The sequence below is a fragment of the Zea mays genome, chromosome 4 (genome assembly GCF_902167145.1).
Source record: "Zea mays cultivar B73 chromosome 4, Zm-B73-REFERENCE-NAM-5.0, whole genome shotgun sequence".
NCBI classification, from domain to species: domain Eukaryota; kingdom Viridiplantae; phylum Streptophyta; class Magnoliopsida; order Poales; family Poaceae; genus Zea; species Zea mays.
In genome coordinates this window covers 147,024,049-147,049,742 of record NC_050099.1, presented here as the reverse complement: position 1 = coordinate 147,049,742, position 25,694 = coordinate 147,024,049, and the positions used below count along the sequence as shown (strand labels likewise).

Genomic DNA, 25,694 nt, shown 5'->3' with positions numbered 1-25,694 from the left:
TGTAATATATAAACCGATAGTTAAGTTGTTAAGCCATATAGTTTGCACCGTTCGGACGGCGGCAGTGTCGCATGATCAAGGCTACGAATAGGGCTGGAAAATAAGCTCGAGTCTCACAAGCCGGCTCGAGCTCGTAGTGGTCGTGAGCCTCGAGCGAGCCGAGATGAGCCAACTTTTGGGGCTCATTGCTGTAGCGAGCCGAGCCGGCTCGTTCCAGCTCGCGAGTTGTGCCAAATTACTTTAATGTAGAATAATGATAGATATTGTCTATTTTTATAGACAGTCAATTTATTTCTTAGCGTTTTATTATATATATATATGATAATTAATAATTTAGATTATTCACAATGATAAATGATATCTATATATTTCATATTTATATACTAATAATTCACTATATAATGCAATTATATATATAATAGTGTGGTTCGCGAGCTGAACCGAGCCAGGTTATGAGCCACTTTTGAGCCGAGCTGAACCGACTCGCGAGCCACTTTCGAGCCGAGCTGAGACTGCCTTTCCAGGTCGTGAAATGTACGAGCCGAACTCGGTAAGCCACTAAGCTACACCGAGCAGAGAATGTTTCCAGCGCTACATCTGCGGAAGCTGGCAAGCAAGCTGCAAGCGGTTGGTCCCGACATGCGTGTCATCAGTGGCAAAGCAACACTATACCGCAAGTAACCGGTAACTAGTAACCGAAATAACTGAGGATCAGCTCAGCAGGTTCCAGGATCAGGACTCTCAGTTTGTACGTTGCAACCCCCTCCGTGCGTCCATGACCATCCATCAGCGTATCTCCAACTTTGAGAAGGGCATGTACAACTCAACAAGGGCTAAGTAAAATAAATATCAAGAGACGACTCTTTACAAAGAGGTTGTCTCTACATACTCTCTCAATATATTATATTTTAATTGTATTTATAATTCATAAGTTTAGAGTTGTATCATCTCTTATATTTATAAAATCGAACCAATATCTCTAGATTATACATGGCTTAACAAGCTCTCAACACACACGGTTCTGAAGCCGGCGGGCTGGAGACAGCCGTGCGCCCGTGCCAATTAGGGATGAAAGTAGGATGGGAAAATCCCGAACCGCCCGTTACCGTATATCCGATTTTGTTAGTTTTGTCCCGATCGTTTTCGAACCCGATTTAAAAAACGAAAACGGGATACGTAAAACGGTAAATGGAAACGGAAACGTAAGAGTTGTTTTCCCAACCGTTTAACCGGGATCCCGTTTTTAATCGGAATGATCCCGTTTTGTGACCGTATTTTGTAATTCGGGATCACTTCAATATGACATGCTCCAGATAGTGACAACTTCTAGGCCCAGCCCATCTAAGGGCCAACCTAAAAACCTAAATCACCGCTGCCCATCCGGCCTCCCCAGTCTCCACACGAGGCACACCGCCGCCGTGGCCTCTCCCTCACTCCACGTCGCGTCGCCGCCGCTACTGCTTCCTGCATCCTGCTCCTGCCGTCCTGCGTCCTCACTCCTCAATCCCTCTCGGCTCTCAGGCGGTCAGGCCCTTGGCCTCTCCCTCGACACAAGCTGTGGGCCGCCCTCGATGCCGCCCTCGACACTAACACAAAAATTTGTTCACAAGCAAGGAGAGAAGTAGCCAGATTGCTTTTCGAGTAAAATCCAAGCCGGATTCATTTGTGTGCTGGAGGTTAGCACGACACGTGCTGTGTGTGATGGCTCAGGTGTTTAGCGAATGTACTGCCATATGCTCCTCTCACATACTTGACACGGAGAGAAAAGAGAGACACATAACACAAGCACGAGTTTCTTCAATTATTTATAGCTGACATGCATGTTTTACTATGTCGGACTGCTTTCGTAGCCGAAATTTGAGACCGGCAAAACTGACTAGATCAGCTAGCTACAACCGTGAACCCTAGATACAAGAAAATATTGATTGAGTTCTATATTTATAATTCATAAGTTTAGAGTTGTATCATCTCTTATATTTATAAAATCGAACCAATATCTCTAGATTATACATGGCTTAACAAGCTCTCAACACACACTGTTCCGAGCCGGCGGGCTGGAGACAGCCGTGCGCCCGTGCCAAACTGCCAATGAAGGTCGCCATCAGGGCGGCAAGACAGGTCCCAGTATTCTAGAACTAGTTGGGCCGGTAGCGGAATGTGGTTATTAGCTGCCGTCCGACGAGAACTGTTTCGATTAGAGAAAGTAATACATTCAGTTAAGTTAATGAAGTTGCTAAGGGGGTGTTTGGTTTCTAGGGACTAATGTTTAGTCCCTTCATTTTATTCCTTTTTAGTATATAAATTGCTAAATATAGAAACTAAAATAAAATTTTAGTTTCTATATTTGACAATTTTGGAACTAAAATGAAATAAAACATAGGGACTAAACATTAGTCCCTAGAAACCAAACACCCCTAAGTTTAATCAGTGCTACTAACAAACTGACATTGTCCAGAGATAACAACATATAACCAAAGACTGAGGAAACCCATTGAAAACTACATCACCGCTGCATGAGCAATGTATATATTGCAAACTTGTATGTATATGTAAGTGGGCCAAAAAATAGGAGTCTTTAGAGATAAAAGGTAATGTTTGGTTCATATATTTGTAACGTGGTGGATAATTGATAAGAGTAAATCATGTTTGTTTAAGTCTAATCGTAGCCAGATATCACATTAAGGACTTCTCTAGTTTATTCAAACTTATTACCACTGATATTCAAGTGTGAATCATTACCGTTACATTTTGTGAACCAAACAGCACAAAAAATAATTACCTCACAATGTATGAAGATCAAGTGGCCTTAGGGGTGATAAGAAATCCAAGTTTTACACTATAAAATTTAAAGATCACGGACTGACCTCTATTTCTATTTATTTTACAAATAAAATTAATTAAGAATTCAAACGAATCATAAAAAAATATTTGGATCATTATCCGTTACCACCCTTAGTGGCCTAGACCATGTATTATAATAGTATCCACATAATTTCTCAAGTTATAATAGCATATATCTAAATAATCTGCACAGCTCCTACATGAAGCGGACGAGCAGTGGCAAGCATCTCTGCCACCCAAGAAGACGACTTCCCATGTGTTGGTGCCGATCTGGGCATCAATCACTGTGAGGTGTACCGGCAGCGGTGCTCTCTGCGACAGCACGGACCCAGCGACCTGCGGCAGAAGCTGAGTCTTCTATGCACCGAGCCGAATGGTCCATATCTAGTGGCCAGCAGTCCGCATGTGCGCAGAGGTGGTGGCATTTACCAACAACACCTGGATCTAACCCTCGAGAGAGATTTCGTCAGAGAGGAGAGATCCTAGGGTTTGCCTTTAAATCGGTATGCCACGCAAGACGCCTCTAGACGATATAGAGTCGAAGAGAGGTGAAAAAAGCTACGTTCCTATCTACTCCCAGAGCAAAGATAAAGAAACGGAAGATATATTGATTTGATTCAATTGTTCATTTATTCAATCGATCATAATCTTCAAATATAAAAGGGGAGGTCTAAACCTGCTTCTAGGCGTCCTCTAACAACTTTTATGAGTTTAGAGAAATAAACATCTTGGAGTTAGAAGCTTAATCCGGCTAATCTGATTTAATCACGGAAGCGGCTCAAGGTGGACCGTCCAAACTTACCCAATGCTACAAACTATGCTCAACGCCAATCTTGTCTGACGCCGATGGTCCGTCCTTATCTGCACCTATGCGCTACGCTAGATGGCCAGGAAGAGGAGCAAGTCCCTAGCTAGCTGGTAGCACGGAGCGACTGCCGTGGGATCGAAAGAGAAAAAAGACAATTTTATTTCATATGGCCGGTCTTTAGTTTTTTCGCTTCCTATGGACTCCTTTCACAGTGCTATATATATAGACCACTTCTCTACCGCACTGTGCGTCTGTGCCTGCCGTAAAGCCTCGGTGCCTCCACTGTGTGTGTCCACTTCCCTGAAGCTCATACGCAGCCCACGGTTTATTATAGAGGACTCTCCGCCGGCACGGTCACTTGAACCAGTAGCCGAGTACAACGCCACACGCTCGTCACCAGGAGGCCGCCAACCGGCACCATGGGCGCGGGCAACAACAAGCGGGGACACCCTCTCCTGAGGGGTGGGAGCGCGAAGAGGGAGCGGTACACGCACGGCTTCTCGGCGTCCCAGATGGCCGCGCTCACCGCCCTCTGCGGCGCGCTGGTGCCGTCCCTGCCGCCGGCGGACCGCCGGAACGGTCACCACCACAACCCGCAGCCTGAGGAGGACGGCGGCAGCAGCAAGGTCGTGGAGGAGTTCCTCCTCGCGTCGGCCGCCGACCCGCCCGTGCCCGGCGAGGTGGCCGAGCTGATGTCGCGCAAGTGCCTCCCCGAGGCGCTGGCTCTGGTGCGCGCGGTGCTGTGGCTGCTGGGCACGCGGCTCGGCTCGCTGGCGCTGTGCGGGGCGCGGTGCCTGTCGTGGCGGTTCCCGTTCGTGCGCCGGTTCGACGAGCTGCCCCTGGAGCACCGGGAGGCCGCGCTCCGGCGGTGGAGCCGGCTGACCCTGCTCCCGCCGCTGCGCATGTTCTTCCTCATCACCAAGGTCTTCTGCCTCTACGTTTTCTACTCCTGGGTAAGCCTGCAACTTCCACACTCCAGTGGTCCGCCGGTGCCGCGGTAGAAAGTAACAGTCGCTTTCGCGTCGGTTAGCCTCTGCTATCCGTCCGCTAGCTAGCTGCACTGTGCACTGTAGTCAGGCTGTAGCAACGAGCACGGGACAGGGGGCCGACCTGGCCCACCGATCGATAGGGCTAAGGCATATGATTGTGTGCATGAGCGGCGACGCCCGTGGGCCGTGGCTGCACCTGCACGTCTTCCGTCCGCCATGACCACCATATGCTGTGAGTCTGCGACGCTGGCCGCGCTGCATCTGCATGTGCACGACAAAGGACCACAGACAGGTCTCCTCTGTCAGTCGGATCGTCGTGGTGTCTTCGTCGATAGACATTTGACCACGTCCGTATAATGTTGGCGACGAGGCGGATTATGCCGGGGCTGATCGGTAGCTGGGTATTTCCATACCTGTCTGTACTGTGCTTTGGTCGTTAGTTTCAGAGACTTCAACACCGTAGAAACTTAGGTAGATGCAGACACTGCTTCATAGCTATGAAGCAGATTTATTTATTTTTTTGGCTTTTTTGTCCTATATTGTAGGATGGATCTCGAAATATATGAAAGATTTCTCTGTAAGCCATACATACGACTTTTATCGAATACGACTTTCCATATAATTCTATAAGTAATCTATGAGATTGAGTATAGAATTCTGTTTACTCTCTTTTTCCCCTAGGACAGGAAATTCTGTATATATAGTACTTTTCTCGGAGATAGGTGGTGTTTAATGTGGCTCACCTTTATTAGTATCTTCTTTTACCCTGTAACTGCAAAATCTTGATAATGATAACATGGAAAGGAACACACTATAACCTCGTCTGAAGATGACTGGTAGTGAACGCAAGCTAGAAAGCAACAACGATATCAGCTAAGCAACGAACTATGACAAGGACGCATCACGCATAGGTTCATGTTCCATGCATGATGTTTTTTTATTTGAAGCTTTTTCTTTCTTTCCATGTTGCGTGCGTGTCCTTGCCCTGCAGACCGACGAGAACTCAAAGAATCCGCACTGGCGCGCGATCGGGTACAGCCCGCCCCCGGCGGACGACGAGCCGGCGCCGGCGGAATCAGAACGTCCCGAGAAGCGTCCCCTGGACGACGGCATCGTTGAGACGAACAAGGAGAACGACGCGTCCCTGCCCGCGTTGCTAGCCGAGAAGGGCCTCAGGGTGGCCGATGACGCGGCGCGGAACGTGTGCAGGGTCGAGTGCGACGTCGTCATCGTCGGGTCCGGCTGCGGCGGGGGCGTGGCGGCAGCGGTGCTCGCGGCGGCGGGGCACAAGGTGGTCGTCATCGAGAAGGGGAACTACTTCACGGCGCGGGATTACACGGCCATCGAGGCGCCGTCGATGGAGCACCTCTACGAGGGCGGAGGGTTCGTCAGCACGCTCAGCGCCAGCGCGCTGCTCCTGGCAGGCTCGACGGTCGGCGGCGGCACGGCGGTCAACTGGTCGGCCTGCATCAAGACCCCCGACGACGTTCGCGGGGAGTGGGCGCGCGACCGGGGGCTCCCGCTGTTCGCCACCGGCGAGTACGCCGCCGCCATGGACAAGGTGTTCGAGCGGCTCGGCGTGACGGCCGGTTGTGCGGAGGAGGGGCTCCAGAACAAGGTCCTCCGCAAGGGGTGCGAGAGGCTCGGGTACAAGGTGGAGTCGGTGTCGAGGAACTCGTCGGAGGGGCACTACTGCGGCAGCTGCGGCTACGGCTGCCGCACCGGCGACAAGCGCGGCACGGACAGCACGTGGCTCGTCGACGCGGTGAGCCGCGGCGCGGTGATCCTGACGGGGTGCAAGGCCGAGAAGCTGCTGCTGGAGCCTGGCAGTGCCGCGGACGGCAGGGCGAAGCGATGCGTCGGCGTGGTGGCGAGGAGCACCAACCCGGCGATCACGAGGACGCTGGAGGTGACCGCCAGGGTGACAGTCTCGGCGTGCGGGTCTCTCCTGACGCCGGTGCTGCTGCGCGGGAGCGGGCTCCGCAACCGGCATATCGGGAAGAACCTCCACCTCCACCCGACGGCCCTGGTGTGGGGCTACTTCCCGGACACCGTGCCGGACCTCAGGGGCAGGATGTACGAGGGCGGCATCATCACGTCCCTGCACAAGGTGGAAGGCGGCGGTCCGGGCGCGCCGGCCCGCGCCATCCTCGAGGCGCCGGCGATGGGCCTGGCCGGCGCGGGGACGCAGTTCCCCTGGGTGTCCGGGCGCGACATGAAGGAGCGGATGCTCAGGTACGGGCGCACGGTGCACCTCTTCTCCATGGTGAGGGACCGCGGGTCCGGCACCGTGCACGGCGAGCGGCGGGTGGCGTACCACCTGGACGCCACGGACCGGGAGAACATGCGCGACGGCATGCGGCGCGCGCTGCGCGTCCTGGCCGCGGCGGGCGCGGCGGAGATCGGCACCCACCGCAGCGACGGGCAGCGGTTCGCGTGCGGGGGCGCCACGGAGGCCGCGCTGGAGGAGTTCCTGGACGGCGTGGACGTGGTGCGCGGGCCCCAGTCGAAGGCCGAGGCGTGGACCCTGTGCTGCACCGCGCACCAGATGGGCAGCTGCCGGATGGGCGCCACGGCCCGGGACGGCGCCGTGGACGCGCGCGGCGAGAGCTGGGAGGCCGGGAGCCTGTACGTGTGCGACGGCAGCGTCCTGCCCGGCGCCGTGGGCGTCAACCCTATGGTCACCATCCAGTCCGTGGCCTACTGCCTCGCCACGGGCATCGCCGAGTCGCTCAGGCGCGGCCCGGTTTCACGAAAGGATTGAGACTCTATTTGGATATGCACGTATATATCCACATCAATTTATTTCAATTTACGTGTGTTAAAGTGGATTTCACGAAAGGAATTGCTGCAGAATAGGTCTGCAGCGGTTCACTGTTCGTGTGCTGGAGAATAATAAGAAATGGAAGTGAGACAAATCTATCTTTTCATGTCGCGTGTTCTGCTTGTTCGCCGTAGCCGTAACCGTAGCCGCACATTGTTTAGTTCGCCGGCACAGCAGAGTCTGAAGAATCCATTGATACTAAGTACTCGTTTTTTTTTTGTCGATCATGCTCTCACGGAAAGTGTGTGGAAGCTTAGAGGATCCGGCACGGCAGATCCTGCATGCGCGGAAACGGTGACCACACCGCGCCCGTGTCCCTGCGATGTCGCGCTCGCCTGACCGGCCGTTCGTTGCTCTGCGACTCTGCGTACGTCGTCGGCACTGCACGCCCATGCTGAGGGCCAGCCGGGCAGATCACATTTACGGACGAAGGGACAAGTCTGCGGCTTGCAAAGGCGACCTCTCGTCCAACCGTCCTTGAATGAATTCGTAGGATGGGCGGAATGGAAGACATAGGTTTGGACGTCGGAGCTGCCACGCTGAGCGCCGATCGGATCCCAAGAACATGAATGCAGGTAGCTTTCAACGATATGAATAACTGGTGTCGCTGACCCCTCGAGCTCATACCATGGCATGGCACCCATCACGGGACGGGATCGATCTTCTTTTCAATTAACCAGCGTGCAGTGCCAAGGGACCCATATCAAACGGCGCGTGGGATCGACTAGACCTGTTCTTTAAATTATATCGGTTTCTACTATTTTTATAGTATTTTGTTTTTATAAATTGCACCTGCAACATTAGAAAGGCTAGGCACCTATATGATGGTGACCATTCAGCCACACACTAAAAAATCGACAGTGGAACTACATCAACTGCCAACCGATCTGCGATCCACCGCCACATGCGATGGCAGCAGGCTTGCTACCATCTACTATAATGTACACAATAGTTCCTAGTTAAATCTCATTATTAAAGTATATATAGATGATAAATATAATCTTAAATCCGGTCTTTACCGAGTGCTCGACGCTTTGTCGAGTGTATTTTGTCGAGCACTTGACAAATAATACTTTACCGAATGCCACTCTCAGCGAAATAAGACTCTCGACAACGACCTTGTTTAGCGAGACACTCGGTGAAGTGGGCTTTTCCGCGTGTCAAACTCTCGGCAAAACGCGACGCTCGGTAAAGGGCTGTCAGCAGCCATCTATAGTTGACGGCCGTTAACTTTGTCGAGCGTCAGTCGTTGACACTCGGCAAAATAGCTTATTTGCTGAGTGTCATCTTACAAACACTCTACACAACTATATTTTGTCGAATGTCTTTTTTGACACTCTGCAAAGTATATTTTACTTTTTTTCTTTTTCCACCAACTTTTTGTGGTGTGTTCCTACACTATGTAGACCTACATGTTTAATTTTGGCACAATTATAAAAGTCTTTTTATAATTCTTAGATTTTGTTCGTTTAATTGATTTTTCTCGGATAATTCAGATTTGAACTACTAGTCACTCGAAAAATGGAAAACGGTGAAGGCAAAAATGATATTCATGTTATTTAGCACAGGTACGCCCTATTTCAGGAACAAACCGGAATTTTCAAACACCATGCTCACAAAACATGATCGTGAACTTATGATCTAGTTGTTTTAAAATTGTATAAAAGACAAACAAAGTAAGAAAATCATGAAACTTGTTGACATGTCAAGATGTCATATGTAGAGACTTCGATAAAAAAAATTGTCAGTGTTTCGTAAAAGTTGTCACACACTATGTGTAGAAACCTAGCCGACATTCACATGAAATCATAAAACTTCTATGGAGGCCGTCTAAGTTTCTACACATAATCTATGACAGCTTTCACGAAACATTTTTAATTTTTTAATCGTAGTATCTACATATGATATCATGATATGTCGATAATTTTCATGATTTTCTGACTTTGTTTGTGTTTTATACAAATTTAAAACAACTGGATCGCATGTTCGCGGTCATGTTTCGTGAGCATGGTGCTCGAAAATCCCGGCCTGTTTTTGAAATAGATCATAACTTGTTCTAAATAACATGAATATATCATTTTTGCATTAGTCGTTTCCATTTTTCGAGTGATTTGTAGTTCAAATCTGAATTATCCGAATAAATTCAATTAAACAAACTAGATCTAATTGTTATATCAAACACTTTGATAATTATGCCAAAATGAAACATGTACGTATATATACAGTAGAAAAAGTTTGGGGGGGGGGGAGAAGAAACTAGAATTATCCTCCTTCACGCTGCCGCCAGGGAAGCTCCCGTGCGTGCCCGTGAGCGTCGACCCCCTCGTCGCTGTGCCCCCCTCATCGAGCTCCAGCAATAGCCCCCTGAGCTATCGTGGTCGCGAGCTACGGCGATTGCGCCACCGCCGCTGGCCTCCCGACCTCTGCGCCACCGTCGGTGAATAGGCACCCCAAGCTGCCACCTCCACCAATTCACTTTCGCCGCCAACCGAAGGTTGCTCCTGTTCTTTTGAAATAAACTAGTCATTGGTCACTCCAACAGCTATACAAGCATATAATCTAATAACTTCATGCATCAAAGTAATGCCCTTCTCGGTGTGATGTCTATGTAGCGAGGTTATAGAATCACAGTTTAGCCATCGGTTTGAATTTGTGTTGCTTGCCGAATCATTTTAACCATTTGTAAAGATTTTGGACAAGTTTCTCAAACCTGGATTGGTAGTATTAGAACCCCATATATAAGTATTAGTGTGTTTGGATTAAAGCTTACACATATCTTACATAAGAATAATAGGAGACTTAATTATATTTAAATTATCAACTTTTACCATTATTATTACTAAAGATGAACTGAAGCAATCGAACCATATACCTATATATGTTCCTAAATTACCATCTTGTACTAGTAATAATTTTATTTATCCACTTTTAATACATTTATCTTCAAATACTATCGATCAGATTAAGCGAGTAACTAGGAGTTTACTCACATGCTTATCATTTATCATCATCTTATTGTGTGCTCATTTGTTGTGTTAAACTGATATATAGAATTAAAACTACACACTTACGTTCACCCCCATGCTATATTATTTGTGAACTATTTTTTGGTGTGTGATTGTGAATTATGAGAACAAAGATGTATGGATATATAAGAACAAACATGTATATGTGGTTATCAAGGCATTGATGTATATGTGTGGATGTCAGCCATCGTACTGTTAGTTTTATTTGAAGGTTTTGGAAACCTCCCCGTGCGTGGGAGGTGTTGCCGAAATTTTAGTTGGCAGGTTTGTGTTTATTTTGTGTAGAGGTCTTCCTAGCCGTTGCAGATCAGCCTACACCGTGTCACATCGCCACTACACTGACCCGCCACAACCCCGCTAGCCTGACTCCACCGTCACCCTAGGTATAACCTCTGTTTCCTCATCATGGTGGTAGATCACGTAATCTAGTTAGGCGTCTCCCATTCGAAAGAGTGTATCTATTTCAAATTGTCCACATTTTTTGGATAGCCCGTGTTTGCATAGATGGGGTTAGTTTTCTTGCTCTACTCCGGTCCGGAACAAAGTTTTGGCGTCACCTCCCTGTTGTTCTCCAGACAGTACACTCTCCCTGCCAGGACGTGTATCTGGAGAACAACGGGGATGTGCTGCCAAAAGTCTGTCTTGGATCGGAGTAGAGCATGGAAACTAACCCTATCTACGACCGCGGGTGGGATTAGAACTGTCGGTGTTTGGGACCTGACCGCGCACCCGGGGTTACCCCTAGAGGTGCTTTTGGGTAGGACGATGTAACCGACTGTAGCTCGATGGTTCATGCGAGGCGCACGAGAGACGATAGCCAATTTTATACAGGTTCGGGCCGCTTAGAGAGGCGTAATACCCTACTTCCTGGTGTAGCTCTTTATGTGGTGGGTTACAGGGAAGTTCTCTAGTATGAAGGATGCTAGAGAATTGAGTAGATGGCTAATGAGTGACCTGTCTTTTGATGGGGTGCCCCCTAGGCCTTATATACTCGACCGTGGAGCGTTACATGCGGGTATGATAACTATGTGCTCCTAAGTAATAGTGAACCGACTCAACTTATCTCCCTATTATTCTTCCGACTTATCCTCGTTCAGTTCCGACGTCTGAGGGCGCTGCGCGGGAGAATCAGATCAATGCTGTGGATAACGTTTAAATTTAGTGAGTCGTATGGGCTTGAGTTGATCCAATCTTGTGTCGATCCATTCTGCCAATGATTCCTCCCCTGGCCCACGAAGAGGTGGCCTTGCGAAATAATGGGCCCAGAGTCTTTCGCGAGGCCTTCTAGCCTTCTAGTGGACCCGGGGGATATCTGTCCCCCACAAGCCCCCAATCTTTGAGTTGATTTTGAAACAATCGGCCCAAAGATTCTAGGTCCAGCTTGCAATTTTGATTTTAGATTGCGGATGCTCTGACAGTGCACCTGTCAAGTCGTTGCTTCTGAACTCTGATCAATCCGGTAAAAACAAACTTCTGTTATCTTCTTTGACTCTTTCAATGGTCTTCACATTGTTTTTCAGAAATTATTGCTCGGTTACCAGCTTATGCTTTAGAGATCAACATCTTGTCCTTAGGGGTTAAGGATTCATTGGGTGCTCCGGAGGTGCACCCAATGGGTGTAGCCCCCGAGCTTTGAGTGGATTACTGAAAATAATCCACTCAAAGGTCTTCATCTCATGCTTTTTAGAAGTCACTGGTTTATCTTCGTCCCATGCTTTAGAAATCAGCATTTCATCATCGTTCCACGCCCTAGAGATCAGCGTTCTGCCTTCGGGGTTGAGAATTCATTGGGTGCACCGGAGGTGCACCCAATGGGTGTAGCCCCCGAGCTTTGAGTGGATTACTGAAAATAATCCACTCAAAGGTCTTCATCTCATGCCTTAGAATTCGGCATTATATCATCAACTTATGCTTTTAGAGATCATCCTGTTGTCTTTAATTCCTGCTTTAGAGATCAGCAACGTGATCTACCCGTGTCCTGTTAGGTATGAAATTTATTTGATCGACAACGGATTGGACGTCCGATAGATGGCTCTTGGCTGGTCTTCATTTCGCTTCGTGCTTCAATGCTTCTGTTGATTAGACTTGTACTTCAGTAGCTATTTTTGGCTTTCCTCCGATCGCTATCGATATCTTTCTTCTGTCTTGATACATTCATTGCGTACACTGTATGGATGTGACTGCTTGGGAAAATCTATTGAAAATTCCTGGACGTCCCCTCCCTAATGGGTGTAGCCAAGGGATGGCTTGGTGCACTGAGCGTTTAGCAAACTGCCCTTGAGTAGTAACTTGACGTGACCGCGGGGTGTAATCATATCGTCCAAGCAGTTGACCTCAGTCCCAATGGTGTCATGTTACGTGAAACGGCGTCTGCCGCCTGACTTGTTTTCAGATGATTTGAATGGCTTATTGAATACTTGCGACTGTTCAGTGACCGTGGTAGGAGATGAGCGGTTGCCTCCTGCCTCTATAAATAGACTGCCTGCTTTGCTGGTGTCTTCACACATCTCCTGGCCATTTGTTGATTATTCTTCCACTTTTCTCTTCTCTTCCAATCAACCATGGGCAAGAACAAGAAAGGCGGAAATTCGTCGCACCACTCCGGCGACAAGCGAAAGCGCGAGCCAAGTCCCCCCTGGAGGACTTCGGTGACTCCGAGTACTCAGAGGAGGAGTTTTCCTCCGAGTCTGAGGGGTCGCTGGTCTATGCCTCTCCCCCGGTGTCGTTCGATGACTCAGACGATTCCCAGGGGATCGCTACCAAGGTGTGGACGTACATTCGGGCCATCGAGCGCTCCGGGCTCGAGGGCTCGGATGAGTCGGAGATCTCCTCAGACGAGGAGAACTCCTCTGACTCGTCCGAGGAGGAGAGCGGCGGTGACGACGATGACGAGGGCGACGGCGGCGATGGAGGCGACGACGGCGGTGATGGCGATGGCGACGACAAGGGCGACGGCGACGGTGACAAGGGCAACGGCGGTAGCAGCAAGGGTGACAGCGGCAGCAACAAGGCCAGTGGCAAAGCGCCACTGGCTTAAATATTAGTATAGATAACTAGTAGTAGAAGTAGTATTAGTAGTAGTGGAATAATGTAGTAGTAGTTAGTAGTATAGTGTAGTGTAAGTAGTGTAGTGATGTAGTAGTGTAATGTAGCGAAAAAGGGGAAGAAGGCTGGCTCATAATGAGTTGGTCTTCAAGTTTGTGGAAGAACTTTCCTCCTTTATATATTGAAGAAAATTTCAGCTTGTTCTGAGCATCTTTTCGCTTTTCCATCGTTCTTCTTTTATAGTCAATCGATAGTTTGTCTTCATGCCTAGTGCTGTCGTTGTTCTTAGAGATAACGCCCGAGTAATGATTGGTAATTGCTGAGTCGTATTTGGTTCTACCGGCATTTACATAGAGAAAACGTCTGAGTTATGGCAGGCATTGCTGGCGTCTTTTAGCAGTAACTGCCGAGTTGCTCTGGACCACGTCGGTGTTTTAGAGGTAACAGCCGAGTTATGCTAGATCACGTCGACGTTTTAGAGGTAACAACCAAGTTACGCTGGGCCACGTCGGCGTTTTAGAGGTAACAGCCGAGTGGTGCTTGATGATGTCAGCGTCTTAGAGGTAACAACCGAGTTACTCTGGGCCACGCCGGCGTTCTAGAGGTGACAGCCGAGTTATGCTAGGCCACGTCGGTGTTTTAGAGGTAACAACCGAGTTATGCTGGGCCACGTCGGCGTTTTAGAGGTGACAGCCGAGTGGTGCTTGACGACGTCAGTGTTTTAGAGATAACAGCCGAGTTATGTCGGAAATCTTGTTTTCCCGAGTGATGACTTAGCACTTTTTAGAAACGGTGTCCAACCCGGGAAAACCCCATTTATATCACGTCGCCGCACGCCTCTACGTTCTGAGCCCTAACTTCACATTTCCGCCTCAAGCCATTCCTCTGTTTCCCTCTGATTTCGCTTCTGTTCAATCCGCCGACGAGATTGCGATGGCGCCCAAACAGAAGAACCAGAATTCTGCTGCGGTGGTCATTCCTCCCATCGACCCCAACAGCCAGTTGTCATTCGCAGGTAACCATATGTCTGTTGTCTTAGAATCGGATCTCCTCCGCCTTGTCGATGTTGGAGTTCTTCCTCCGAAGGAGCTTTGTTCTTGGCGGATTTGCCGTGGGGTCACTGTTCCGACAGAAGATACCCACGAGTCTGTTGTCTACGTTCCTTTTCTTATCCGCGACCTTGCTCTTCCTATTTCTCCCTTCTTCTGCGGTCTCCTTGACTTTTACAATCTAAACCTGACTCATCTGAATCCCAATTCCATCTTGCAAATTTCTATCTTTGTACATCTGTGTGAGGCCTACCTTGGAATTCTTCCCCACTTCGGTTTATGGAAGTATTTGTATCACTGTCGACCTGGGATGACTAGGGGCAGCACCAGCTCGTGGGTGGTGCGAGTCTGGAGATGCGCCGCGGGAGGAAAACAGAATACCTTGACATTCCTCTCAAGGACAGCATTAAAGGTTGGCGCCTTGAGTGGTTTATTGTGGAAAACCATGGCAAGTCCCTCCCCCTCGGTCGGGGAGACAGCCAGATGTGCGCACTCCGAGTTGGATTGAGTCTCCTACTGCCTTGGAAGTAACAGAAGCTAGGGTTCTGCTTGCTGAAATCTGTCTGCTGAAGGAGAGAGGTCTGACCGCCGAGGCTGTGGTTGCTGACTTTGTTTTTAAGAATATTTAGCCCTTGAAGGACAGAGCATACCCAACTTACTTGTACCGTGGCGTTACCGACTCGAGTCGGGTTACCAATAGGAGAATTCCTGCTGAGGATCTGGTGAGCCGACTAGACATGATCTTGAGAGGCAAAGTATCAAATGTTGGTGCTCCTGTTGCATACTCTGCTTGGAATCTGCCACCTCCTAAGTCCTTTTTCAATTTTGTGTCCAATCCTCCTGCTGGTGATAGTGGTCTGGGTCTTAGAGTGTGACCCTCTCCTGAAGATATTGAGGTCCTGGTTGCTTCTCTTTGTGATCTTCCCAATGATGAGAGGCAAGTTCATTTTGAGATGCCAGCGAGTCCAGATGATGCAGAAATAGATGTTGTACTCGATATGTTGGCTGGAGAATCTTATGACTCAGCCTCTTTTGAAACAATGGTCATTACGGTTATACCAGAGCTTGACAAGACAGTGGACACCCGAAAGCCTGAGGGTACTCGCCCAAAGCATCCTCGCCAGGTCAGCCGCCCAACTGCGCCTGTTGAGGAGAAGAAGAAGAAAAAGAGACGGCTTCGGCGACTGTCATGTTTGGACCAGGATGCTGGCCCTTCTGCTCCTGTTTGTGAAGAAGTACCAACAGAGGTCTTTACTGAAGTTGATCCCAATGGTGGTGTACCTGTTGAAGCTGACCCCAATGGGTGTGACCGTGCACCAACTGACCCCAACGAGTGTATCCGTGCATCAGCTAACCCCAATGGGTGTGATCCTATTGAAACTGACCCCAATGGGTGTAACCTTGTTGAAGCTGACCCAATGGGTGTGATCCAGTTGAAACTGACCCCAATGGGTGTAACCTTGTTGAAGCTGACCCCAATGGGTGTGATCGTGCACCATCTATTGTCCGTATTTTTGACGAGGACGAAGAAGAGGAAGAAGAAGTTCCGCTTATTCGTAAGAATAGCCGGCGTTACAGAGGTAGTAGGGGGGATAGTGATATTCCTTCTCCAGCTTTGTCTGCTCTTGTTAGCCTTCAAGAATTATCCATAACAGATTTTGATCAGGTTCTTGAGGATGTCATTCCTGAAGATATGCTGTTGGAACTGACTGCTGGTGATATGATGGATGTTTGCTCTGACATTCCAGATGTGGGATTAGAGGTATCCCGGGCAGTATCTCGCGCATCATCGACTTTGGAAGGCAGTCTTCGGTGTCAAGAAGTTGGTCAGGATTGCCCGACTCCCATGGAGGTGACTGAGGATCCTTCAGCCTCAGAGGTGGCTGTTGCAGAAAACCCAGCCCCAAGGGTGGTGCTGGCGGTTACCCAGCCCCCGAGGGTGTCACCGGTAATGATCCGGCTATGGTGGGTAACGCAAGCTACAACCCAGGCCCCGAGGGTGTTGCCGGTAGTGATCCGGCTCCGATGGGTAGTGCGAGCTGCAACCCAGCCCCTGAGGGTGTTCGAGCGAGTTCTCCTTCCCACACCTCCATGGACATCCACGTCGGGTCGTCTCCACCATGATCTGATGGAGTGATAGCGATGCATACTTCTTTAGCTTCGAGTGAGGGAGTCGCCTTGGAGGTCGGCGAGCCGAATGCTAGAATTCTAATATCTGCTAGTGGAGCTGAATTGACCCCCGACGATGCTCTTTAGATTGTTCCAGTTGATCTTCCTTCGTCGAGCTACAACACAGCTTCTCATGACTTGGGATTGCCCTCATTCTTTTCTAATCTTCAGGTAACTTAGCTCTTTTCGTTCTGTCGTTCCTCCTAGTAAATCATTTTCTTTGTACTCATTTGTTTTTAATGACATGCTTTGGTTGACGGGATGTCTGCTTAATTGAGATCACATGGTGCCACTATCCTAGAAGGAGTTCTATCTCTGATGCAGTGGAATCCAGTGCTGCTTCAGAAACAGATAGCTGATTTGAAAGCGTCGAATGCTGGTTGGTACCTTTGTTTCTTCCTTGGCTGATTAATTAAGTTGTTTTTAATCGTGTATCCTTCTTCGACTGCTTTTTGTTAGATATGGTCCGGCGATACTCTGAGCTTGAGGAGAAACATCTTCAACATCAAGCCGACTCAACCCAACGGTACTTCGAGCTTGAGGAGAAGTATTCCCAAGGTCAGATCGACCTGGCTCGGGTTTCTGCTTCTTTAGATGACGCACATTCTTTGAATTCTTCTCTTAATGCTCAGCTTAACTCTGAAAGGGCGGTTAACGAGGTAAGCTCACTTAATTGGATCTGCGATGCTTTTACTGCTTACTGGATGCTTGAGAGTTGATTCTTGTTTGTAGGAGGAGAAACAAGCACTTGCAGCTTCTTGCGATAATCTGGATAGGTTGTATCGCGATGCCAGCGATTCCCTAACCATCTTGGAAAGGAGCCACCACTTTACCATGACAGATCTGGATCATCATCATCGTAAACTACAAGTATCCCAGGATGAGATCCTGCGGGTTAGGCATTTGGTGTCAAGCAAGTACTCCATCATCAAAGATCTGCGTGCCTCCAAGAGATCAGTCGCCCAGGAGCTAGAGGCCGCTCGACTGGCTACCAAAGTTGCAGAGGACAACTGTGTCGCTCTGAAAGCCCAGCGTGACAAGGCTATGGACAAGGCTGTGGCAGAACCACCCGAATTATTCCAGCTTAAGTGCCTAAGTCACGCCTCAGGGGCCGTAACACACTTAAATCGGAATAACCCGTCAGTCCCTCAGATCTAGTCTGATAGAGCCACTTAACCAGGATCAAATTCCACAATCTCACGCGAAGGTGAGTCACAGAAGAAATACAATAAAACAGGAAACCTCAAATTAAGTACGGAGTTATTACATAAATCGGAGTTTTTGGAGTAGCAAATAAAGTTCACAAATTAAGTGCAGCGGATAATCGATGTCGTCGGTAACGAGGAAATGGGCAAGGCCTAGCCCACTACTCCTCATGCTCCTCTCCTGCCGGAGCAACATCCCACTCGACCGTCCAACCCGGTGGCAGGGTGGTAGGCCAAGTCACACCATCAACTACATCCTGCATGGTACCTGCAAAAATGGTGCCACAAGCAAGGCTGAGTATACTAATACTCAGCTAGACTTAACCGGTGTGAGGAGTCTACTCCTCTACCTCTAGACCATGCAGCTGTTTGGCTGAGGGGTTTGGTTTGCCAAAAGCACTAGCTGTTTCTAAAATCAACTTTTAGCTTTTCAATTTCTACCATCATTAACTTAGCTAAATTGCTCCTTCTAAGCATACATGGTAACAAGCAATTAGTTCAATCAACAAGTTATCTCATGTGATCCACATTTCACTTCTTACTCGATGCAGTACAAGGAATCAAGCAGTCTCATTAGCTGCGAGAAGCAGACGATTCGAATCGAGTTTTAACCTTGCAAGGTAAACCTAAACACACGGCATGTCAGGGTACTCCGACCCCACACATGACAACCGTCCCCATCGATTCCCCGTTCGCGTCCAGGCCTCACCGCCTTGGCATACAATGCTCCACTGACCCCGGCTGCCGCCGTGCAGTGACCGCACTTGTACCCACCATAGCTAGCATGGGAGACCCTGTCTCAGGTCGCATGAGGGATAAAGTCCGCGCCCGGCTTCACTCAGGTACTAGGTTTACCGGTTACCATTTTTCCCGGCATGTGCTTAGTACGTTCAAAAGCTTGACTCAGGTATCCACACATTAATCCTTAATTCATTTTTCCCGTCTCATGGACAAGGCATCCTCCCTGGATCCAAGTCCATAGACCAACATATATCCCATTATCAAGATGAATACAATCAATTCCTGACCTCGCGCGAGTGCTAGAAAAATCACTCGACTTCTACCGAGATCCTGATTAGCAAGCAGCTACTCGACCTAGCATACTAGTATTCATCTCAAAAAGGAGTTCTAAGTTCATGCAACTAGAGGTTTCAAGCAACTCCTACACTTAAGTGCACATTACAGTCCTACAAGCATTAAGTGTAGTAAAGTAGCATATATTAACATGGTTATGCATAAAACCGGGGCTTGCCTTCAATTGCTGGGGCTGTGGGGAGATCCTCAATAGCAGCCTCTGAAGCCTGCTCCTGGTCCTCCTCTTGGACAGGTCCTTGCTCGGGGATGAGCACGTACTCTCCGTCGGCAAGATTACAATCTAATGAATGCAATGCGTAAGATATATGCATGATACAATATGTGCTTTAGAATTTACAACTTTTAAAAAAAATGTAGGGTCTTTAGAATTTAAGCAAGTTAACCTTACTTATGTAAAACCTTTTAGTGGTATACTTGGTAAATTGGGTTAGTTTAATGGGATGAGGTTTATTCCTCCTTTTATTTTCTTTTATTCCTTTTTAATGTTTTGGAGTAGGTTTGAACTACAAGTTGCTTTTATAGAATTCCAAAAATTCTGCAAAAATTACAGTAGCTTGTTATTGGTGTATGATTCTCTGTCTCAAAATTTGGGGTTCAGAAAGTGAATGGTTTTCTCTGGACAAAATTACCAAATCTTAAGGCAGAAGGGGTACTTTGAACTACAACTATTATTTAACAGTGGGTAATTCTTTAAAACTTATTTTTGCTGGCTTTTAGGTGTCATAACATGACTTGATACAAATTTCTAGTCATTAATACCTTGTAATTCTTTTCCTATGGTTTTCTTAAGGTTTCTAGCCAAAGGGGTGCTTTCTACTACCACTATGTTTGAAAAACATCAAACAACAGAGTTCTTATTTTTCTTAGCTAGTATTTTGTGCAAGAGCAATCATTCTGAAGTTTGGGTTCTTTTTGCTTAAGGGAAGTGGTGGTATGCATTATTTGAATTAAGTGGCCTTTCTCTTAAATCACTAGCAATTGGTATGAGTTTGCTTCCTTTTCATGGGTTTGTATTTTTCTCTGGTGGTTTATCTCATCATGGACTTAGCTAATTTTTGGTTGCCCAATATCTCATTATTTGAGGTTGTTTATGATTTATTGGGAAAATGCCTTATTACCACTTTGTATTTATTTTCCTTACTTAAAAAGTTAGGCTGGGGTGCTCTGTATTTTTGTAGTGGGGCTCTGGTGGTTATAAGTTCACTGGATTTTTGTTAACCACTTTGGTTATGGTTTTGAAATTTTAATAATTGATTTTCAGTCTACATAAGGCTGATTAAAGCATCTTAATTAGAAACTGACCCTAATTAATGGTCTCTGCATTTTTCCTAGGTTCTTGGTTGCATAAGTAAACTAGGAAAAATATTACTAATCATTGTTCAACATTTTCTAATGCTTTTCTGATTTTCTCTAAGTTGTGGACAAAATGGCTTTAAATGAATAACTACATCATAATCTCTAATGCTGGGGGTTCTACTATTTTTAAACAATGTCTAATTAGGGTATAAGCATCTACAAATTTTCTTAAGCTCAGTACAGAAGAAAAACTAATTTTCCTTAATTAAACAAGGTTTAGGGGGTTTCTGTTTTTAATTTTAAGCTCTAAAATTTAGAACAGAAAGCATATGGTTCAATAATTTTAAATGATAGATCATAATATTCCAGAGCTAGCAAAATTGGTTTGACAGCTTTTCATTAAGATTTCATCAAGTTATGAATTTTCTAAGTTCTTTGGTTATTTAAAAGAATAACAGAATTGATAAAAGGGAAAAACCACTTTGCACTGGGGTCCCTGGCGGTTTTTCTAAGTTTTCCTCGCGAATCAGTCCTTAGGTTACTATTCATATGAGTCGCTGACGTTACAGAAAACCCCTCGGGTTCTACAGAACCTAACCCGAGGTCCTTCTTCTACCTCAAACAGTAGCCGCGGCGAAGAAAAGGGCGGAGGGGATTACCGGCGGCGAGACTGTTCCGGTGAAGTGGCCGAGGGTGAAGGGGAGGTCGCGGGGATCACAACGGTGTGCGGAACACCGTCGGAGATGGCCGGAGTCGGTCGGTCCACGCGCGCAGGCGGGGATGCTCGTCGGCGGCGAGGAGACCGGCCTGGTCACGGCGAGATAGTTCAATCAAATGGGTCAGAGAGATCCACGGGATGCCAGAGAAGACATGAGCGAAAGGAATTGGGTGGAGACTCACTGGATAGCTCGGTCCACGCGCGGCGGCGGAAGACCGAAGTCCGGTGAGGTTGATCTCGGGCCTCCGGTGAAGTCCGGTCGGGTCCGAGGGCTTGGCGAGCTTCACGGGCTACTGGCGGAGCTAGCCGAAGCACTGGTTGGGCTGGAGGGCGGCTGGAGTGGGCTGGCCACGGCGGCCGTAGCTCTGGCGGCAATGGCGGGCGGAAATACGCTCGCCGGAGCTAAGGAACGGTGGCTGGCCGGTGAGGGTGAGTGCGGGGCGAAGTGGGGCGCGCCTGGGGAGGCTTTATAGGCACGGCGCGGTGCACGGGCGGTCGTGGACCGGCGAGTGCGCGCGGGCGTGCACTGGGAAGGCGCGGTGCGCGAACGGGCGTGAACCAGGGGTGTCAGCCGCGGTCGAACACGTGTTCCCGTTGCCTCTGCCCCTGTTCAAGCGCCGATTGGGAGCAAATCTTCGCGAATTTGGGCAAGATCACTGCAAGGGATTTGTTCACCAGACCAAGCTTTGTCTTTTGTGTATGGACGACGTGCGGTTTTAGGCTAGGGACAGGGAGTTGTAGCGTCACCAAGGTGCCAGTGTCAGAATGCCTGGTCCCGAGGTTGAGCTGCGCCAAAACCGTGTCAAATGGATTTGGTTTGAGTTCAAATTTTCCCAGAATGTGTTCAAGGTAATTTGGCACGACTTTGATATTTGGATCTTCTGGCTTTGAGTTTGGAAAAGCAGAGAACACAGATGATCTTTGAGAAGAGGTCTGAAATTCAGAAATTCAGAAATCTGAATTTCCCTAAGGGTTCATTGATCAAGGGCTGTTTTGGGGATTTAATTGAGTTATTTTGGCTAAGCCTTCTTAATCTTTCTTGTTACTTAGTAAATATACTTTAACTTATATAATTGGCTCAACTTAAAATTTTAAACTTTTCATTCCCTTTTGCTTATTTTCTTGAATTTTGCTCATGGGATTCACTTAGGGTTCTTAATTAGGGTTGCACATTCTTATCTTTCAAAAGCCTCAATTGTTTTGATCATGACACTTTAAGTATATACTTGGTGAATTCTTTCTCACTTAAATTGTTTTGATGCTCATGCGTACTTTGGTTCACATAATATGATGGTTCTTGGTTTGGCTTTTTAAGAGAAACCCTAGGTGACACTGGGGTGTCACAGCCTTCCCCCCTTAAAGGAATCTCGTCCCGAGATTCAGGCCAGAGTCCTCCCGGGGTGAAGCGAAGGGTGAGACTGATAGGAAAAAGGGTGATGATTGTTATTATTAGGGCAAAACTGCTCTTCGAATGTCATTCTCTTTGCAACTTCAGAAGGAAGTCCTTTTAAGTTTTATCTTTTAGTTACTTCATTCTGAATTAAGATCATATTTTTGGAAATTAGATTCGAAAGGCAGGAGGAGGGGTTGGGGGTGATTACATACCAGCTTCCTTAGGTAGGCAATCGGGGAAGTTGGATCTTAAGAATTCCTCGGTTTCCCAAGTAGCTTCCTCCTCTGAGTGATTACTCCACTGGACCTTGAACATCTTGATCGATTTAGCCCGAGTTGATCCTTCCTTGCAATCCAGAATCTTGGAGGGGTACTCTTGGTACGAGAGATCTGGCTCTATCTCCAATTCTGGCTCTGCTAGAATCTCAGTCGGCAATCGAACACACTTCTTTAGCTGAGATACATGGAATACGCTGTGAATGGCAGACATCTTTGAAGGTAACTTCAGCTTGTATGCCACGGGTCCACATGCTTCAATGATCTCATAAGGTCCAATGTAACGAGGGGCTAGCTTGCCTTTGATTCCAAACCTCTGCACTCCCTTGGTGGGTGATACCTTGAGGTATACAAAACTTCCCACCTTGAACTGGAGAGGTTTCCTTTTTCTGTCATGATAGCTCTTCTGCCTAGCCTGAGCAGCTTCTAGATTCTTCCTGATCAGCTTGACCTTCCTTTCGGCTTCAGCCACCAAATCAGGTCCAAAAACTTCTCTTTCACCAGGCTGAGACCAATTGAGTGGTGTCCTGCACCTTCTTCCATAGAGAGCTTCAAAAGGTGCCATCTTTAGGCTGGACTGATAACTATTGTTATAAGCAAACTCTGCCAAGGAGAGGTGCTTATCCCAGTTCTTGCCACAATCGATCGCACAAGCTCTCAGCATATCTTCCAGAATCTGGTTTACCCTTTCCGTCTGACCATCAGTCTGTGGGTGGTAAGCTGAACTCCTGATTAGCTTGGTTCCCAAAGACTCTTGCAATTGTTCCCAAAATCTGGCAACAAATTGGGCTCCTCAGTCAGAAACAATGGTCCGAGGTAATCCATGCAAACACACGATCCGGTTGATATACAATTCTGCATACTTCTGAGCCTTATCAGTGGTGTGCACAGGAAGAAAATGTGCCACTTTCGTCAATCGGTCCACAATAACCCAAATTGAATCATGATGACGAGAGGTGTTGGGCAGACCCACAATGAAATCCATGCTGATATCGTCCCACTTCCACGAAGGTACGGACAGTGGTCGCAAAGCTCCAGCGGACTTCAAGTGGCTTGCCTTAACCCTCTGACAGGTGTCACACTCTGATACATACTGGGCTATCTCCCTCTTCATTCTGGTCCACCAGTACAAAAGCTTCAGATCATGGTACATCTTGGTGCTTCCCGGATGCATAGAGAATTTGGAGAGATGAGCCTCATCCAAAATTTTCTTCTTGAGATCCCGGTCCTTAGGAATTACCAATCTGCCTTTGAACCATAACACACCTTTCTCATCCTGGCGGAAACAATTATACTTCTCAACCTTCTGATGGAGATTCTTCTTGATAATCTGCACTCCCTTGTCACTGAGCTGGGCCATGATAATCTGGTCTTGCAAAGCTGGCTCAACAGAAATGTGAGACAAAGAACCAGAAGGAATCACTTCAATTTGCATCTTGCTCAACTCAGCACACAAGGTGTTAACATGAGAATCCATCAGAATACAGTTGCATTGCAACTTCCGACTCAAGGCATCAGCTACCACATTAGCTTTCCCTGGGTGATAATGTACCTCCAGGTCATAATCCTTGATCAGCTCTAGCCATCTTCTCTGCCTCATGTTGAGATCAGCCTGAGTAAAAATGTACTTAAGGCTCTTATGATCAGTGAAGATGTTGCAGTGGGTTCCCATTAGATAGTGCCTCCACATCTTCAATGCATGAACCACTGCTGCTAACTCAAGGTCATGAGTGGGATAATTTTGCTCATGAGGCCTGAGTGCTCTTGAGGCATAAGCAATGACTCGGTTGTCTTGCATCAAGACACAACCTAGCCCGGTGCCAGAGGCATCGCAATACACATCAAAAGGCTTGCTGCTGTCGGGTTGCGCCAAAACTGGTGCGGTGGTCAGATGCTGCCTCAATGCATGGAAGGCATCTTCGCACTTCTGACTCCACACAAACTTGACCTCTTTCTTCAGCAACTCAGTAATAGGCTTCGCAATCCGAGAGAAGTCCGGAATAAATCTTCGGTAATAACCGGCCAATCCCAGAAAACTCCGAATCTGGCGAACAGTCGTTGGTGGCCTCCAGTTCATCACCTCTTGCACTTTATCAGGATCAACAGCTATTCCATCCTGAGAGATAGTGTGACCCAAGAATTTGATTTCCTTTAGCCAAAAATCACACTTGGATAGCTTGGCATAAAGGTGGTGCTCTCGCAGACGTTGAAGCACTACATGCAAATGCCCGGCATGTTCTTCTTCGTTCTTCGAGTACACCAGAATATCATCGATAAAAACCACCACGAACTTGTCCAATTCTGGCATGAAAACAGAATTCATCAGATACATGAAATATGCTGGTGCATTCGTCAGCCCGAATGACATCACCAAAAATTCATATAGCCCATATCTGGTTGAGAATGCCGTCTTCGGAATATCACTTGCTCGTATTTTGATCTGATGGTAGCCAGAGCGAAGGTCTATCTTGGAAAACACCTTGGCCCCGACCAACTGGTCAAAGAGAACGTCAATACGAGGCAAAGGATACTTGTTCTTGATAGTTACCGCATTAAGAGGGCGGTAATCTATACACAGCCTCAAGCTTTCATCCTTCTTCTTCACAAATAGCGCTGGACATCCCCAAGGCGAAGTGCTTGGGCGAATAAATCCCTTATCCAGCAACTCTTGCAATTGCTTCTTCAACTCTGCCAACTCAGCGGGTGGCATTCGGTAGGGCCTCTTGGAAATTGGGGCCGTTCCCGGTTGCAACTCGATGGCGAATTCAATATCCCGGTCCGGTGGCATTCCTGGCAATTCATCAGGAAAGACATCTGCATACTCGCAGACCACTGGGATCTTCTTCAGGGGTAACTCCGTCATAGAGAAAGCACATGACTGAGAAGAACCCTGACTAGGCAGAATTAAAGTGAAATTCCCGCAGAAAGGAGAATTAACTTCCACGGTACGACTGGCTACAT

The 25,694-nt window shown here is 47.7% G+C and overlaps 1 protein-coding gene across 1 annotated transcript; it reads left to right on the top strand.

Annotated features, from left to right (window-relative positions):
• Positions 1-3,978: 3,978 nt before the first annotated feature.
• On the top strand, positions 3,979-7,565 carry LOC100281666 (oxidoreductase). Its single transcript, NM_001154586.2, has 2 exons — positions 3,979-4,602; positions 5,630-7,565. Exons 1-2 carry the CDS (start codon positions 4,069-4,071, stop codon positions 7,400-7,402), a joined length of 2,307 nt encoding a protein of 768 aa, NP_001148058.2. The 5' UTR covers positions 3,979-4,068; the 3' UTR covers positions 7,403-7,565.
• Positions 7,566-25,694: the final 18,129 nt, after the last annotated feature.

Coding starts and splice junctions, on each gene's coding strand:
- LOC100281666 (NM_001154586.2), top strand. CDS start 4,069: ATGGGCGCGGGCAACAACAAGCGGGGACACCCTCTCCTGAGGGGTGGG. Junction 4,603..5,629: donor TCTACGTTTTCTACTCCTGG/GTAAGCCTGCAA, acceptor CTTGCCCTGCAG/ACCGACGAGAACTCAAAGAA.